This window comes from Brassica rapa, chromosome A04 (assembly GCF_000309985.2).
Source record: "Brassica rapa cultivar Chiifu-401-42 chromosome A04, CAAS_Brap_v3.01, whole genome shotgun sequence".
NCBI lineage: Eukaryota > Viridiplantae > Streptophyta > Magnoliopsida > Brassicales > Brassicaceae > Brassica > Brassica rapa.
Genome location: NC_024798.2, coordinates 9,385,487 through 9,403,589, shown reverse-complemented (window position 1 = coordinate 9,403,589; position 18,103 = coordinate 9,385,487). Strand labels below are relative to the sequence as shown.

Here is an 18,103-nt window from a genome sequence, read left to right as displayed (position 1 = left end):
ATATTATCTAAAATGAATAAGCATAAAAAATATTAGTAAAAATAAATACAGTTTTGAAACACGGATCAGAATTTAGCATAAATTAAATACAAAATACTTTTCAAATATGTTTTCTCATGAATATATTAATTTGCTTAATAACTAAATGCAAATACAATAAGATAAATATATAATAAGAATTGAAAATACATACGGTTTTAACCAAATGATTAATTATAACATGTAAATTATAAAATTATTATATTTGAAATAGTTATATAAACATTTAAGTATATGATTAATGTTTAAAAAATATACCACTAATGTTTAAAAATAATAATTTATGTATAAAAAAAGTAAAAACAAACACCCGCGCGGTTGCGCGGGTCAAAATCTAGTTTTCATTAATAGTTAACTAGATCTTGATCCGCACAACCGTGCGGGTGATTATTTTCATTTTTATACATATAAATATTTGATTTACGTGATTAGTGGCATATAATTTTAACATTTATCATATTACCAATAGTTTAATATAATATTTTCAAACACAACAATTTTAAAGTTTACATGCAGTAATTTAATTTATTATTTCAAGTTATATCTTTTTCTTTAAAACATGAACATTAGTTAAAATCTTACATGATGTGATATTTACAACAAATTCCGTTCAATTAAATATTAAATTAGATATTAATTTCCTTACAATTATACTTGTATTTTAAGTTTAGGTGATACCTATTTGTTAATCGAATTATTTGTATGAATTAAATCTTTGACTGCATAACCTATATTAAGTGTAATTTATAAAAAAAAAAATCCACTTCATTTAAATTATTAAACCGGAAATTATAATGCAAGTGTATTTTTTGTCTTTTTCAACCTGAATTTTCTCTTTATTATCTATGTTTTTCGGTTTCTTATGATGTGTATCGGTGATTTAGACTTTTCTACCCCAAAAGTCTTGGATTATTTACAATGAATCTCTCAATGTTAAACTTTTATTTGCAGTTTTTCATCTATCATACATCATGTTATATAATTAACATTTAAGCCTACAACTACATTTGATAATAACCACACTGAAAAGAAAAATATTTACATGTAATATATTTTTCAATCGTTCCTCTGTTATTTATGTTAATGACATAAATTGTTACAATACCCATTGCACAAGATAAAAGAAACAAAAACAATTACATTATTGAATAATATATGAATATGATCTATAAAAAAATAAGCTTGGTTATCTTTTTTTAAACAAAGCAACCATATACTTTTATTATTAATAAAAAAAATCTAAACCGGCCACTATATTTTATAATAAAAACTGAATCCACTTTCAAAACAGCATTTGTAGACCGATCATTCATATTGATAGGATATTTTTAACATTGTGGTACCAAATTCTAAATTAACAAATCATAACTGTTAGAGATGAAAGATTTAGTTGAAATATATTATTTTAAATTAATATCACAAATTTAATACAAAATTGTACTTGAGTTTAATATAATTAAAAAATTAATTAGATACTTAAATGTTTATTTTAGTAAAAATGAAACATACATTTATATTTTAATAATTACAAAATTAATTAAATATTTAAAAGGTTTGTTTAAGTGAAAACGACATATACATTTATATTATAAATAAAAAAAAAGTAATTAAATATTTGCCTTAATGAAACATATTATATATATTTATATTTATATTTTAAATAAAAGGATATGAATGATTTTATTTAAATGTAATTCAGAGAAATAACGAAATATATATTTGATATTTAGAATAGTTAAAATAAGTCATTTAAGTAATTTTCCTAAGAGATGGTCCAACTTAAAAAATCACACATGAAATTAGGTTGTGATTTCTATTTTAATAGAATAGATAATACAATTTTCTTAAAGGTTAATGTCAAGTTAATAATATTTTTTGGGTAATATATTAGAATAGTTATAGGAATATGAAATGTGATTAGAATTCCAAATGGACAGGATTTTCATTTATGTGCTTTATATAATCGTGTGCATGTGTTAAAATAGTAATTGATTGGTTATCAGTTTATGCAAATATCTTGTTACGTGGTTGTTTTCTGATGTTTGAAAGGTTGTTTGTTACATGTTAATAGGTTACATTTTAAATATTCTTAAACACATTAAAATGAACTAAGATTCTGTAGATTTTGGAAATATTATTAAGGCAGTAATATTTATTTGAATTATCAAATATATATGGATTTAATAATTTCATTATAACTATTTTAAACAACTTTCTAGGAAATGGTCCATTTTAAAATATTACACATGAAAGAAGTCATGACTTCTCTTTTAATATAATAGACTAGATTTTGACCCGTGCAACCGCACGGGTGTTTGTTTTCACTTTTCTATACATAAATTATTGTTTTAGAACATACGTGGTATATATCTTTAATGTTAATCATATACTTAAATATTTATATAACTATTTCAAATACAATAACTTTATAATTTACATGTTATAATTAATTAATTGTTTAAACCGTATTTATTTACCACTTCTTACTATATATTTATCTTATTGTATTTGCATTTAGTTATTAAGCAAATTAATATATTAATGAAAAAATATATTTAAAAATTATTTTGTATTTAATTTATGCTAAATTTTGACCCGTCTTTCAAAACTGGATTTCTTTTTACCAATATTAGATAATTTATTATTGTATATATAAAAGTCTAAGATATGTTAATTTTTAGACATGTATTATATAGTTTGTTAATTTTAAGCTATTCTATCATCATATTATATTTTAAATAAATAATTTATATTTATGAAAATAAAATTTATAAATTTATCAATTGAATATAATTTTATCATATTTATTTTAGTATAATAATTATATTTTAACATGATCATGACTATAAAGTAGATAAAATAGGATATAATTTATTTATTTTCATTTTTAAACGATAACTTAAAATACATTAAGTTATTGTTTAAATATTTTTACACAGATTTATTAGAATTTTTAAAATATAATATATAAATATATATTATATTTAAAATGAAAATATATTATGATTAAAGTAGTTACAAATATTTTATATTATTAACTTTAAAGAAATACATGTTAATTTTTATACATGTATTATATAGTTTGATAATGTTAACCCATCTTACAAACATATTAGATTTTATTTTTGAACATAAATATTTTATAATTACAAAAATAAAATAAATAAATATAAAAATTTAATACAATTTTATTATATTTAGCTCAATATAATAATTTTATTTTAATATGATTATATAATAAATAAACTATTATAGATTTTTTTATTTTTAATTTTATATAACTGATGTATAATAATATTTTAAACTAATTTCGAAATTAGCAAAAATATTTAAATATAATTTCGAAAATGAAGATCTTGTAAAAATCTTTTTAAACAGATTTGTTAGAATTTTAAAATAAATATATTTATATTTAAAATGAAAAGATATCAAAAGATATTATGATTAAAATATTTTAAAAATTCTATTTATTATTAGTCTGAACTAAAATATAATATGAATTTTTATGAATAGGTCAATTAGGTCCATTTTTAAGAAAATCACACATGAATCAAGGTTGTGACTTCTGTTTTAATATATAAGATAGATGTTAAAATTTGCCTAAATATCTTTACATGCCCCATATTATTCAAAAATGTTTGTATGCCCGATGTTCAAAACAATTCTGGTTCCGCCCATGGTCATAGATAGAGAATTCAAAGACCATGCAGTATGACGTAGGTTGTAAATTAGAACTAGATTTTGACCCGCGCAGGCGCGCGGGTGTATATTTTGAAAAATATGTTGATATTTGTTTTTCATGTAATTATTAGGAATTGGAAAAATGAATCCGAGGAACATAACCGATACCGATCCAAAGATATAGTACCAAACCCAAACAGAAATTGATTAAATATTCTAATTATTCAAAATTTTGTTATTTAGAGAACCGAATCTGATCCGAACCGAAGTATTTGGGTATCCGAATTTATCTAAAAATAGATTTATATACTTATATATATTAATTATTTTTAGATTTAACGTATATAAAACATCAAAAATGATACTTTTAAATTGGTTTAAATACTTGAAAATATATATAGATAGTCAAAAGTAAATATCTGAAATAGTTAAAGTATACTCAAATCACCAAAAATACTTAAAATAATTATTGATTTCGTATCCAAAATTTTAAATCAAGCCAATTGATATGTTAAGCTTAAGTATTATGACATATGTTATTCAAATTTATACGTAATATATTATTTTATTTATACATTTTGAGAAATTTAAAATATATAATGATTTAAGACTTTAAAAATAATTTAAATTAGTTATCCAAACCCAAACCAAACCCGCAAAGATCCAAATCGAACTGAAACCAAAATTTAGAAACATTCTAATAAGGCTGAAATCTTTGACCCCGAAAACCCAAAATACAAACCGATCAGAACTAAACCCGTATGGGTATCCAAAAGCCCATCCCTAGTCATTATTATATATCGTATTTTATCATCATATAATTAATCATATTTTATATGTACCATCATATAAGTAATCATATAATTAATAGTATTTTATACATACCATCATATAAATAATTACATATATTATATTTTTAAAACTTAATATGAAATATGAAAACCATAATTTGAGTTGGTATTTCAAATTGGGCTTTGTATTATATTTTTCTTATATATATTGACAATATTTTTTTATAATGGTTATTGAAAAATAGTTTAGTAAAAATCCATTTTTGAATATATGTATATTTTTGAATCAATTTTTGATATAAATCAAATTTGAATTATTATTTTGATTTGAAATATGTATATAAAGTTTAAATTTTGTTTTATGGTTAGTTTAGAAAATTTTTTTTTAGGGAATTAGATTGACCCATTTTGGTATATTTTAAAAGTGGCCTAGATAACTTTCAATTTTTTTAAAAAACATAAGCCCATTACTTTTTTTCTTAATACTACTATCCTTGTTTTCAAACAAAAATATTTTTTTTTAAAAGACTGCAATCCATGTTTCCAAACACTCCAAATTTTTAAAAGTCCTATTCAAGTCTCCAAACACTCTAATTTTGTACTTGAGTTTTAATAAGATAGATTGTGGCTAAGATCATGAATAATAAATATGCTAACCCATGATATTCTTATTCAAAGAAGAAAAACATAATGAAATCACAGCCAAATCATATGTGCAGTGTGCTAAACATTAGGTGGAATCCATGCATACTTAATATATTAGTTCAAAGAAAAAATTGCTTGTATTTGTCGAACTCGAACTTTTTCAATGGTAATGCCTGAGAAGCGGTGAGGAAACGCAGGACTGGTTTAATGGTGTTATGGGTTCTGGGCAAAAAAAAAAATTAATTTCCAAACAATTATTTTTTTAAAAAAATATGATAGATATATGTTTTTTTCGAAATACCAGAAGTATTTTTAAAAATAAATCTATGGAAATAAAAAAAATATTTTATATAAAAAAATTTAGACCTCCTTTTTGTTTTAAATATAAAAATACATGTTTTTTTGAAAAAATCGGACTTTTATCTATTAAGAAATAGGAGGACAACGGATTGGGCCCAGGGCGGTCGCACCGTTCGCCCCCCTATCTAACCCGACCCTGAGGAAAAGAAGAAAAATCAATGAGTTTTCGTCTGATATTTTGAAAGACGAAAGAATATTCTCGAAATTTGCTCGGTAAAAAGAGAATTTTGTGGTTTGTTCATTGGTTGTAATTTGTAAACCAAATAAAAATAAAAAGATACAGATCCACTGAAATCTCTGAGTGAAGTGGTTTATATATTTACCGACCACTTTTATATATTTTGCATATATATACACTTGGACATTGACATGAACAATATAACTAATTATTTACTACAACTAAATATATAATTCTTTTGAAAGTTGAAATATTTCTTTTTAATTTTTTTTTCACTATCGACCAAATTGTAGTGAAATGATTTGTCTTAATAATTTTATTGTCTTTTTCTTTAACTATTATATGTTTAGAAACTATAATATAAAACCATTGGTTCGACATTAGGACTATCTAAAATCCATATAACCTGAAACCAAATAAATAATATTAGTTTCTGGTTATTACCGGAAAAACCAAAAATATCAACAATTTGAACCGAACAAACCAAAAAGAAATATTGATTTATAATTATACTATATTTTAGGAGATTAAAAACAAAAAAAGTAACCTAAAACCGAAGCTATATCCAGATTAAATAAATTTAATATCTCCTTAAAAAATAGCAAAACTAATAATCACATTCCATACATAAAACGCTGATTATTACCTAGTGTCTCTAAGTAAACCAAAAAAGAAAAAAAAAAGAAAAGAGGAACAAGTCGTAAGAGGCGGACCTACTTGAGATAAGGTGGTTCAAATGACAAACCATAAATTTTAATTTTCTCTCTATGGTTTATGGGTTTTTTTTGGTTTTCAACTAGTCCATCTTCATATTTGACACATGTTTTTATGTTTGATCCATCTTCACACTTTTGTCATTTTTCGACATAATATCTTATATATCGTAACACTTAGAATATTGAGTATTGAATTAATTATATTTCAGGATATGTGGTTATTAGATTTCCAGAATTAACTATAAATTTTAATGTAATTGTTTTTTGGGAAATCTGTTTTTTTAGAGAAAAAAATGGTAAATATGTCCCTTTAGACTAGGGCTGTTCAATATGGTAAAACCAAACCGTACCGAACCGAACCGAACCGAAATAGACAATATGGTTTGGTTTTGGTATATACCATATAAACCGAATGGATATAATTTTATAAAAACCGTAGGATTTGGATATGGTTTGGTATATAACCGATTAAACCGAATAAACCGAACAAAACCGATTAAAAGTAGAAACATGTAAATATGTATATATTTTATAACAATACATGAAAATCTATTTGTTACATAAGTTAAATTTGTGTTAATAACTATTACCATAATTTTATAGAAATAAAAAACCTTAATTTATAAAACACTTGAACTATAACTAAATAACGATACATCGCAATTCAGACATCTTATTTTCTAAGTCTTTTTTGATCTTTTTGCTTTATTTTAGTCTTCACTAAATTAATATGAAGATTATAAATTTGATGGACAATAATTAATGGAAATTTTTCAATTGAAAAAGCATGACTTTAATGAACACTAAATATAGAAGAGTGAAAAAACTTTTCTTTCATGTTTCTCTTTTGTTTCATATTTTTATTTTCAAAATTTCAAGCTTTGATTTTAATTATAGATTTGATTATTTTATTTGATGGTAGAAGCATTTTTATTTTTTTGTTCATTTATTTGAACATGTAATATATTTTTAATAAATGACGGTGTTGACAATATGACTCTAAAATTCATATAATATGATCTCAAACAAAATAATTATGTTTTTTTGGTATAAAACCGAATAAACCGAAAACCGACGGTATATAAACCGAACCGAACCGAAGTAAATATGGATTTAGAATGGTAGTTATATTTTACTAAGCGGAATACCGAAAACCGAAAAAACCGAACCGAAACCGAACCGATATCCGGATTGAACACCCCTACTTTAGACTAATTTATACTACTTTATGTCCTATTAGACTATTTTTTTCTAAAATGGCAGTAATGTCCTTAAAATTGTAATTTTTTAAAAAAGATAAATATTGAGTTCGACAAGCGGGATCGATCGATCCCACTTTAGAAGTTACAGTGGATCGATCGATCCCGATCATTATTCAGAACAAAAAAAACGCGAAATATATACTGATCGACCTGGTCCATTTCACTCGATCGGCGAAGGTCGATTCCTTACAGATCGACCGATCTGTAAGGATAGATCGATCGATCCCGTGCCCAGGAAAGAATCCCAAATCGATTTTTTTGGTTTTGTATGATTATATCCGGGTTGATTCCCACTTGATTTGAACCGACCAAGCATGATTTCAACTCTTTAAGCTCGATTTCTCTGGGACGAAACCCATAATTTTCCATTCACGAACAAAGGGGGAGAAAATCAAATTCTCACCCAAGTTCATTAACCCTAACTCACTCAATTCTCTGATTTGGACGATTATTTGGCCTAACTCATACGATTTCGTGAGCTTTTTACGAATCTATCACTCTTTAGTTCGTTCTGCAAAGGTATGAAACTCTATCTCCACTTCTTTTTAGAGTTTGAAAATAGAAAGGTAAAAGGTAAATTTTTTGAGTTAGTTAGGATATTTAGGCTTCAATCATGTGTTAAGGTGATGACTAGAGACGATTTTGTACACAATCATGGCTTAAATCATATTTTTGGGATAGATTTAGGAATTTTAGGTTTTATTTAAAAAAAAAAAAATTAAAACACCATAAAATTGAAATTAATACAGTGAGAATGCTAATTCTTTGACATTGGTTATTGATAAAGTATTAAGAGACATTATTTAACTGAGCTGTGATATTTGTTATTAATAGATATATGTTGTATTGTTTTCAATTTTCAGGTATGGAGTTGGAGTTGCCTAATCGTTTATACGGTGAGGGATTGGAACCTCAGGTTAAGAAGATTAATAACAGCTGCCGACTAAAACTTCTCGAGTTGCTGAAAGAAAAAATGGAACCAGAATTCGATGAAGTTATGAAAGATCCCATTTTTTCACAGATTACGGTTATCCAGAAGAATGATCTGAAGTTTTCGGCGAGGTTGGTACACTCTTTCTTGTGTAAGGAGTTGATGACAAGCAAGAGACATGAGAAGTGGTTCACTTTCGCTAGGAGACCTCTGCGTTTTGGATTGCAAGAGTATCATGCTGTCACTGGTCTGAAAGTGAAGCGAAAGAATAACAGTGGGTTAGTGACATGGAAAGATGATGATGGTTTTTGGAGCAAGCAGATAAAGACAAATGGAAAAATAAATTTGCAGATCATAAAAAAGAAGCATTTGGAAGAGAGCAATACCTGGACTTGGGTTGATAGGGTGGGACTGATATATCTTTGCGTTATTATGGGTGTGGTGATGGAGAAGGATGAGAAGGTGAATATCCCGCATCTGTACATGAAGTTGGCGATGAATTTGGAAAAGCTTCGGAATTACTCATGGGGTCTGTATTCGTTTGATTTCCTTCTGAAGCAAATTGATAAAAGAAGGCATAAATTAGAGCAGAAAGAGGGGTATCTGATGGAAGGATTCTTGTTTGGTTTCCAAATTTGGATAATGGAAGCTGTTCCTGCTTTAGGAGAGATTTGTGGCACAAAAGTCAGTAAAAATTTTACAGGTCCACTGTGTGGTAATTGGAGAGGATGTGCAAAATGTTCTTATGAAGATATCATTGGCGTTGAGAACTTATTCCCAGAAAATGTATGCATATATTTTTCAAATTAAAATATTTATTGTCTTGTTCACTTTACTAATGATTTGATTGTTTGTAGGGGATTTTGCATTCATTCATGGAATCCCACATAGATGGAGTGGTCCTTTTGGCAACTGATTTTGTACAGAAGGATGAGAAGAAAGATGAAAGAGTAGATCGCATTTTGGATATGATCAATAGTAAACATGATTGGAACAATCATGTTTGGGGAGTAAAAGAAGCTATGAATTCTGAATTTGAGGAATCTGGCGAAGAGAAAGGAGAGGATCAAACAGCTGATACTGAGAGTGGTGAAAATAGTCATGTTGCAGGGAATGTTGATGGCACAGCTGATGTTTCGGGAAGAAACAAGAGAAAGCATGCAGACCGAGGAGCAGAGTCAAGGAAGAAGAATGTTTTGTGTCACCTAGCTGCTTCATCAAAAGGAAATATTGACACAGATATGAAAAATTTCTTGGAGGATCTGGTAGAAGCTTCTTTTACTACTTTTGGGGAGAAATTCTGTCAGCAGTTCTCGGACAGGTTGGGTAAGATTGAGACTGAGGTTACACAACTCATGACAGCTTCGGAGAGAACTGAGCAATTTGAGACAGTTGTAACCGACAGATTGGGAAAAATTGAGGCTGAGGTTACACAGCTCAGGACAACTTTAGTGGTGACTGAATTGGTGGGAAAGAGTGATCAAGCAAGCGGTCCTAGCATGACCAAAATCAACAGTGGTCCTAGCACCAGCAAAAAAGGCACTGCTCCATCAAAGAAAAAGGTAACTACTAAGAGAAAGAGTTAAAAGTTGTTGAAAGCTTGGAACTAGGCGATGGAATGTAGGTCTTTGAAGCTAGGTTATTAGAACTTGGAATGAGGCGGTAATATGTATTTGAAACTTGTCGTTTATGTAATGACTATATTTAATGTAATATGTATTTGGAAGTTTGTATGTTTATTATGGATTTCGAACTTGTCGTTTATGTCTATTCTCTATTTTGAACTTGAAATTTGTATGTGTAATTTGTAATTGTACGTGTTTGTCAACAGGCTGTAAAAAACCAAGAGTTAAAGACTGCTGATTCGTGTGTCAATTTACCTCGTGCAAAAGTTACTCAATCATCAGCTAGTGATCTTCGTATGGGTACACAAGAGTTTTTAGAAAGTTGCATGAAGAACCTTCCATTAGACACATTTGTGAAAGGTTTGAATCCTTCTCAAGCTAAAGTCGAAGATTCATTGGATTGGTTGGAACTTCCAAAATCATTGAAGAAGCCAACAGATTCATTGGAACTTCTAAAATCATTGAAGAAGCCAGCGGTCCGATTAGATGACCGAGATATAGAGCTAGACGGTGAAAATTTCCCTGATCGCTGCTTGGTGTTTGTGCATCCTACAGATTTTAAGAAGATGCAGGACTGGCAAGATACACGAACGTATGTTATTCCTTTGTATATATCATTCCGTTGATTTTCTTAATAATTGACATTTCTACCATTGTATTTTGTTTACAGAGCTATACAGATTGGTCCTTCTATGTTAGACGGTGATCTAGCCGGACGTATTATGTCTGCCAGCAGTTGGCTTAAAAATTACGTAAGCATTCAACCGGTTATTTCTATAAAATGTTACCTATTATATAAATGTATACATTACAGATTTGTCTTTGTTTTTGTAGGAAATTGATGCTATAATGTATGTTTTTCGGGAAAGAACAACATTGAAACGATGGAACGTAGACCGTGTTGCTTTCATGACATGTGTCTTCAGCGACCTCATTGCTAAGGATTACCAGAATTTCTGTAAGGATATTAAGAAATACACTATGGATCCATTACTATTGCAATACGGTAAAGGTGAACTGCCTTCCCATGGAAGAACACGGATGTTGTGGAATGTCGATGTGGATCGGATGTACGTTCCTGTCTGGGTTAATTGCAACCATTGGATTGCTTTATGCATCAGTTTTGTGACTAGGAATATCCAGGTGTTTGATTGCGGGGGTAAAAAAATCAAGGAAGTGGAAGCTTTCGCGCAGCTTATTCTTCGGATTGTCAAGGCCGTGCAGTCATTGACAATACAAAAGCATCTCCACATCACTCCGTACAATGTTTCCTATGTACCTATGAGTGGTCTTAACCGAATTCAACGTCATTGTGGTGTGTACACTATAAAACACATCGAATGCCACGTGCTTGGGTTGGACATATCTATGGTGAGTGATGAGAACATCTGGGAAGCTCGGATAAAGATTATGTGGGATCTATGGGAAGCAGCTAATGATCTAGAACTGATTGAGAGAATGTCAAAGTATGAACCTATTAAGTGTAGTAAGCCTTTCGAGTATGTTGAGATTGATGATTTATGATTTATTGTTGGTTATGCTTTTTTAAACTTATTTTGTAATGATTTTAGGAGTTTGTGTTATAATGGTATTTTTTTCTATATACAGTACTTGAGTTTACAAAATGAAAGACAACATTATCAATTGAGAAACCATAAAGTTCACTAAACAATTGCAAATCCGGTCAGCCTAAATAGATCGATCGATCGAAAGAAGCTGGTCGATCCGGAAAGCTCGATCTATATAGATCGATCGTTCTACGTAGAACCAGATCGATCCCGACAGTCGATCCTGAGCATTATGCAGAACAAACAAAAAACGCCCAGCATATTTTGATCGACCTGTTCCAGTACGCTCGTTCGGCAAAGCTCGATCGCCTTCAGATCGATCGATCTGTCTTTCGGATCGATCGATCCCGCACCCAGATAAGTCTCTCAAATCGATTTTATGGTTTTCATCGGTTAAATCCGGTTTAATACCCACTTAATTTGAACCGGAATAACACGATTTTACTCATAAAATCGTGATACTGAGATCAAAACCTCACTTTTATCTCATTCCCCAATTTTTCTTGAGAGAATGGAATCAAACCCACCTTCATAAATCCTATCTCTCTCGATTTAACTCCGATTTGGACGATTCTTGAGCCTAACCCAGACGATTTCGTGAGCTAATTCCGAATCTACCACTCTTTCGGTCGATCTGTAAAGGTATGAAACTCTATCTCCACTTTTATAGTTCGAAATTTTAATAGCAAAAAGTGAAATTTTAGTGTTATTAAGTCGTTTTGGCTTAAATCGTGTGTTAGGGTGATGATTAGTGACGATTTTCCATATAGCTCTTGCCTTAATTCGTAGTTTTAAGTTTGATTTAAGAAATTAGGGTTACTTATTTAAAAAAAAAATTCCGAAAATTTGGAATTAATAGAGTGAGATTACTGATGCTGTAATGTTAGTTGTTGAGTTGCATAGGTGTTGAATCATTGTCCATGTCAATTTACTCAGTTTTACCTTTGAGAACTCATTTGTTAAGGGTTGTGTGCAGAAAATGGTGAAAAAAAGAATACCGAAAAAGACCAAGGAAACAGCACCGGCGGCAACACAGACACGTGACACAACAGCTGCTTCGAACTCAGCGCAGCCCGAAAGTGATGAGCTTCGGGAAGCAGCCCCTTGGCCTCGTGACCCATTGACTCCATTCTCTAAACTCCCTACAATTCATAACCGACATATCTCAAGTAAGAAGGAGCTGAGAGAACTTGCATCCTACGCACACCGCGATTACTATGCTGGTTGGAGTGATTACCACTGCATTCTCTACAATGGTTTGCAGCGGATGAGATTTAAACCAACAAAGTTCATCTGCGATTACACTACAAAGGAGTTGGGAATTGTGCGGGATGTCAAAAAGATGTGGAAAAACATGGGACTTGGGACTCTTGGCTACAATCCACAACCCTTATATCCAGACTTGGTTATACAGTTTCTCTCTTCAGTTGAGTTGCACTACAAGTCCGAGGTAAACAAAGTTGCTAGCGAAGGTAAACTTACATTCCTATGTAGAGGACTGCTTTATGAGATGTCTATACACGAGCTGTGTATACTATTCGGATTTGAGACCCGACATGAGGCATGCTCTTTGCCCAAGTTCCCTTGCGCTTACTTGTTGTGGAGCCAGATTGCAGACAGTTCTTATGTATCTCGGGAAGCTAAACTTGCAATGCTCAGAAACCCGGTCTTGCGAGTGGTAGCAAAATATCTGGGTCATCTTCTACTAGGAAAATCAGAAGCAGGATCAGTTACTGAAGATGAAGCGCAGCTTATTCACTACGGGCTGCCATTAGCTCTCAGGCCAACGTATGGTGTTGCAGATGAACCTCCAGCAGAGCTTTCGGTAAACATGGGAGCATTGTTTGCTCAGATGTTGTTTGAAAGGAAGTTTAGGGGTCTTCGTCCTCTTGACAGGAAGCCTTTGGATGAGCCTATTGGCAGTCTACTTACTCGGATCTTCATGCACCATGATATTGATCTTTCGGATACTCCTTGTGTGGATACGATTGACAGATTTGATGCCCAGTTCTTCCTAAACACCAAGATCCTTCATTCTGGTAAAATTTACCATTTTACCATGCCTGATGGGACAATCCTTCATTGCAAGCTTCCACAACCCGCTATCACATCTCTGACGTCAGTGGAGAACATGGAGTTCATGCCTCCTGCTGAAGTTCTTTACACGCCTCCTCCACCAGCTTCAAAACGTCATCGTGGTTCTTCTTCTTCTGGTCCTGCGCAGACAGAATGTGAGGATGACACCATCCCGGATATCTCAGTCAATCATACTCCAAACCCTTCTATGGAGTATTTGTTACCACCATATACTGGTCAGTTTGATTCTGGAGCACCACCATTAGATGGTACACAGCAGCAGCAGTTCGCATGGACTGCCGATACATTAGTTAAGCTCTCGACGATGATGCAGACTGTGTGGGGTGCACTTGCAAAGATTAGATGTCCACCTACTCCTTTCTGCTGCCGCGCTCCAAAGACTTCAGAGGCAGCTGGTATAACTAGAGACGACGCAGGAAATGAACCATCTGATGAAGCAACCGATGAAGAGCGCGGTTCACGCCTCCATAGGAGCAGACGAGCACCAGGACAGAGTAGGAGCTGCAGTCCTGACGACCACCAATGATCAGTATCAGTTATATCTTTCCATTGTATTCCACCGGTTTTTTAAATTTTCTGCGCATTTCGAATTCGGATCTGGATTGTTTGTATGTTTTATTAGTCCAGTTTGGATTATAACTTTTATTAATTATATAACGGGAATTCGGTCAAAAAAAACCTCAACTTTACACGATTGCCAAAACAAACATGAACTTTGGGGCTGGCCAAAAAAACACCAAACTTTCATTGGCAATTCGTGTAAACACCAAACAGTTTTTTTGGCCAGCCCCAAAGTTCATGTTTGTTTTGGCAATTCGTGTAAAGTCGAGGTTTTTTTTGGCCGAATTCTCATTATATAACCTATAGTAAGTTATCATTCTATTAAGTGTAGTCATGTAGGAGAAGATAAATGGAGGTTTTTTATCATATTCTCTCTATTTTGCTGCGTTAAATTAGGTTCAAATAAGATGTATCAGAGTATGGGATCGATCGTTCCAAACTTTCAACCGATCGATCCAGTTTCCGATCGATCGATCCATATTTTCGATCGATCGGTCGGTACGAGATCGAGCTTTGCCGATCGAGAGAACTGTACCAGGTCGATCAAAAGATTGTCCGTGTTTTTGTTTGTTTTGCATATTGATCAGGATCGACCGATGGATCGACCGTTTAATATACAGATCGATCGATCCACACGTAGTTACTAAAATTCAAGCAAATATAATCAGAAAAACTGAAACAAAGTTGTCACAAACAGAAACAAAGTTACTAGAAATCAAGCAAATGAAATCTGGAAAACTTTCACTAAAATGTGAAGAATACAGCAAACAAATCCACTATATTGGCATCTTGCAAGTTGCTCTATTATGACCACCAAGACCACATCTACTGCACTTACGAGACTGACCCCCCTGTGATCCTTGTGATGATCGGATTTTGTCTTCAACAGTTTCATATCTGCGTTTTCTATTTCTTCCAAGAGATCTTATTGTCTCAGGCGGTAGCACTTCAGAATTTTTCACAACTTGTGGGACAGACCAACCATCTTCAGGAACTGAAATGGGATTTATGCTTTCTTGATAAGCTTCTCTCCAAGCTCCCGTGGTATACAAAAAATCAGTCAATGTATATGGTTCTCTACCAACAAAGAAACCAGCTTTTATTGCGTGTCTACAAGGGATTTTCAAGAGGTCGTACTTTCCACAAGAACAAGTCCGTTTGTCCAAATCAACAAAGCAGTCAATTGTATCGCCTTTAACAAGCAGCTGGCTATCGGTTACAGGGTAAACTCCGAAAGTTTTCCCCTTTCCAATTCTCCTATCAATCTTTTCCTCCACATCTATGGTCAAACGATGGGTGTGCTTTGAAATCAACTTCTTACGCTTAAAAAACCAGCGTGTCAGCATTTCTCTAATACTGTCCAACAAAGGAATTACGGGAAACTCTCTCGGCGAACGCAACGCAGAATTTATCGACTCTGCAGGATTGTTTGTCCTAATGTCATACCTGTATCCATGAAATTGACATCTAGCCCACTTTTTGACATCTGCTTCCATAAGATAATTTCCAATTGCTGGACTGATATTGCAAACATGAGCAAACGTCTTCTTGAAATCAACCACTCTATAAGCCTTTGAAGCCTTAGAAATCAACCCAACTAATCCCTTCTCCTTGAAATATGATATCACATTATTCAATAAATGATGAATACAAATACCATGTCTCGCTAGCGGATACACTTTCTCCAGTGCCTTCGCTATTGACACTTGTCTATCCGAAATAAAAGCCAAACCATTATCATCAGCAACAACAACTTTTAATTCTCTCATAAACCATTCCCAAGACTGCTCATTCTCAGAGTCTACTATCCCAAATGCAATAGGATATAAATTTGAATTTCCATCTATAGCAGTTGCAACCAGTAGCACCCCTTTGAATTTACTCTTCAAGAATGTTCCATCGACAACAATGACACGCCTCATGACTGTGTTAAAGCCTCTGATCGATTGACCAAACGCTATAAACAGATATCGAAATCTACCATCGACGTCAGTCTTGTAAGAGGAATGTGTACCCGGATTGGCCTCTCGCAGCATGTGCAAATATTTTGGTATTTTCCCATAACTTTCCTCTGGAATACCTCTAACACCGTTGACTGCATATTCACGGGAATCCCATGCTAAAGAATCAGAGATCTCACATCCATAATCATTACGCATAATCTGAAAAATATCTTTCGCTTTAGGCCCTTCCTTGATACCTTCATATTTATGCATTATCAGACTGCCTATCGTTTTCGCTGAAGCTGTCCTTCCGGCACTGGTTTTGTTTGAAGGTGCGCAGGAATGTACACCGACATACTTCTTAATAATAAAATATGTGGAGCCCTTCAAACACTCAGCTCGAGCACCCCAAAAGCACACCTTATCAGCGCATCTAATACACCAAACTGATTTATTGGAGTTGGTAACTGTGTAGTGAAAGTTATGCTTCATTGCACATAACTCAAACCTCGCTTTCAAAACTGTTTTGTTGAGGAAAAGATCTCCCGTCTTAACCAATTCGACCACCTGACTCTTTGCCAATTTTTCTCTGTTTTCTTTTTCAGAATTGATCTTGTCAGCATCATAATCATTTCCTTCAACCTCGTCTTGCTTCATTTTTCCTTTCTTCTTCTCGTTATGCTTGTCAGCATCATAATCATCTCCATCAACTTCACTTTGCTTCATCTTCCCTTTCCTCTTCTCGTTATGCTTAGCCCCCTTAACAATATTTGAAGCGGTCCAAATGTCACAAGGATTTCGCTTGTTCTCTTCACTAGTACTTGCATCAGTTGACATCTTATTAAGATCAATGTCGATCTTATTTGGATTTCCTTGCTTTGCTTTATAGCTGACACACAATTGAGTTGACTGATGCTTCTTACAAAACCCTAGAAAATTTTGAACTTGCCTTGAGTTTCCAATGATCACTGGTGGACATTTTGATGAATTGATCAATCCAATAGGAAGATAACCCAACTCCAAATCAGCATCTGTTTCTTCAAAACCAAAATCCTCTATAACGTTTTTCTGTAACTCTTCCAGAGAAGACTTTAATTCCAAAGCAAATAACCTTCCCCCTTTCTTTTTATCAACATTAAAACTCCAAACTGAAGATACAACCAATTCCCAAACACCACATGAAGCATAGACATGAATCATGGTAGAAATAATGTGAAAATTTTGTGAAAATTTTGTGAACAATCAATGGAATATAGAAGACGGCGAAGAAGGTTGCCAAGGTTTTTTTTGTCGCTTTTTTTTGTTCCTTTTTCGTTTTTTAAAAAAAAAAAACAATTTAAAAAAAAATATAAAAGTGAATATTCTCAAATATTTTGTTTCCATATTTTTAGGAAATGATTTCTTATCCGTAGAATACAACTAATATGTAGAAATCAGTTTCTACAGTTTTTTAGAATTATAGTAATGTTTAGAATTTGATTTCTACATGTTTTAGATTTATAGTAAATCTGTAGAAGTCGGTTTCTACATGTTTTAGAATTAGATTAATGTGTAGATTTCGATTTCTAATAATTTTAGAATGGTAGGTTAAGCGCGGAATGTGTATTCTACATATTTGTAGAATACTCCTATTTACGTAGATCACGTATTCTAAACATTGTAGATTCAATGAAAAAAGTAGATTTCGTTTTCTACTTCGTAGAATG

At 31.9% G+C, this 18,103-nt stretch overlaps 2 protein-coding genes and 1 long non-coding RNA gene across 3 annotated transcripts; 1 reads left to right on the top strand and 2 right to left on the bottom strand.

Moving 5' to 3' along the window:
• Positions 1 to 5,408: 5,408 nt before the first annotated feature.
• Positions 5,409 to 7,822, bottom strand: LOC117133584. Its single transcript, XR_004457461.1, has 2 exons — positions 7,616 to 7,822; positions 5,409 to 6,718 (listed from the first exon to the last, which is right to left on the bottom strand). It is a non-coding gene; the product is annotated as an uncharacterized LOC117133584 (long non-coding RNA).
• Positions 7,423 to 12,624, top strand: LOC117133570. Its single transcript, XM_033290080.1, has 2 exons — positions 7,423 to 9,389; positions 9,461 to 12,624. Exons 1-2 carry the CDS (start codon positions 8,511 to 8,513, stop codon positions 10,187 to 10,189), a joined length of 1,608 nt encoding a protein of 535 aa, XP_033145971.1. The 5' UTR covers positions 7,423 to 8,510; the 3' UTR covers positions 10,190 to 12,624.
• A 2,606-nt stretch (positions 12,625 to 15,230) lies between these two features.
• LOC103863892 lies at positions 15,231 to 17,597 on the bottom strand. The gene has a single exon (XM_009141651.2). It carries the CDS (start codon positions 17,595 to 17,597, stop codon positions 15,231 to 15,233), a length of 2,367 nt encoding a protein of 788 aa, XP_009139899.2.
• Between the last annotated feature and the right edge of the window lie 506 nt (positions 17,598 to 18,103).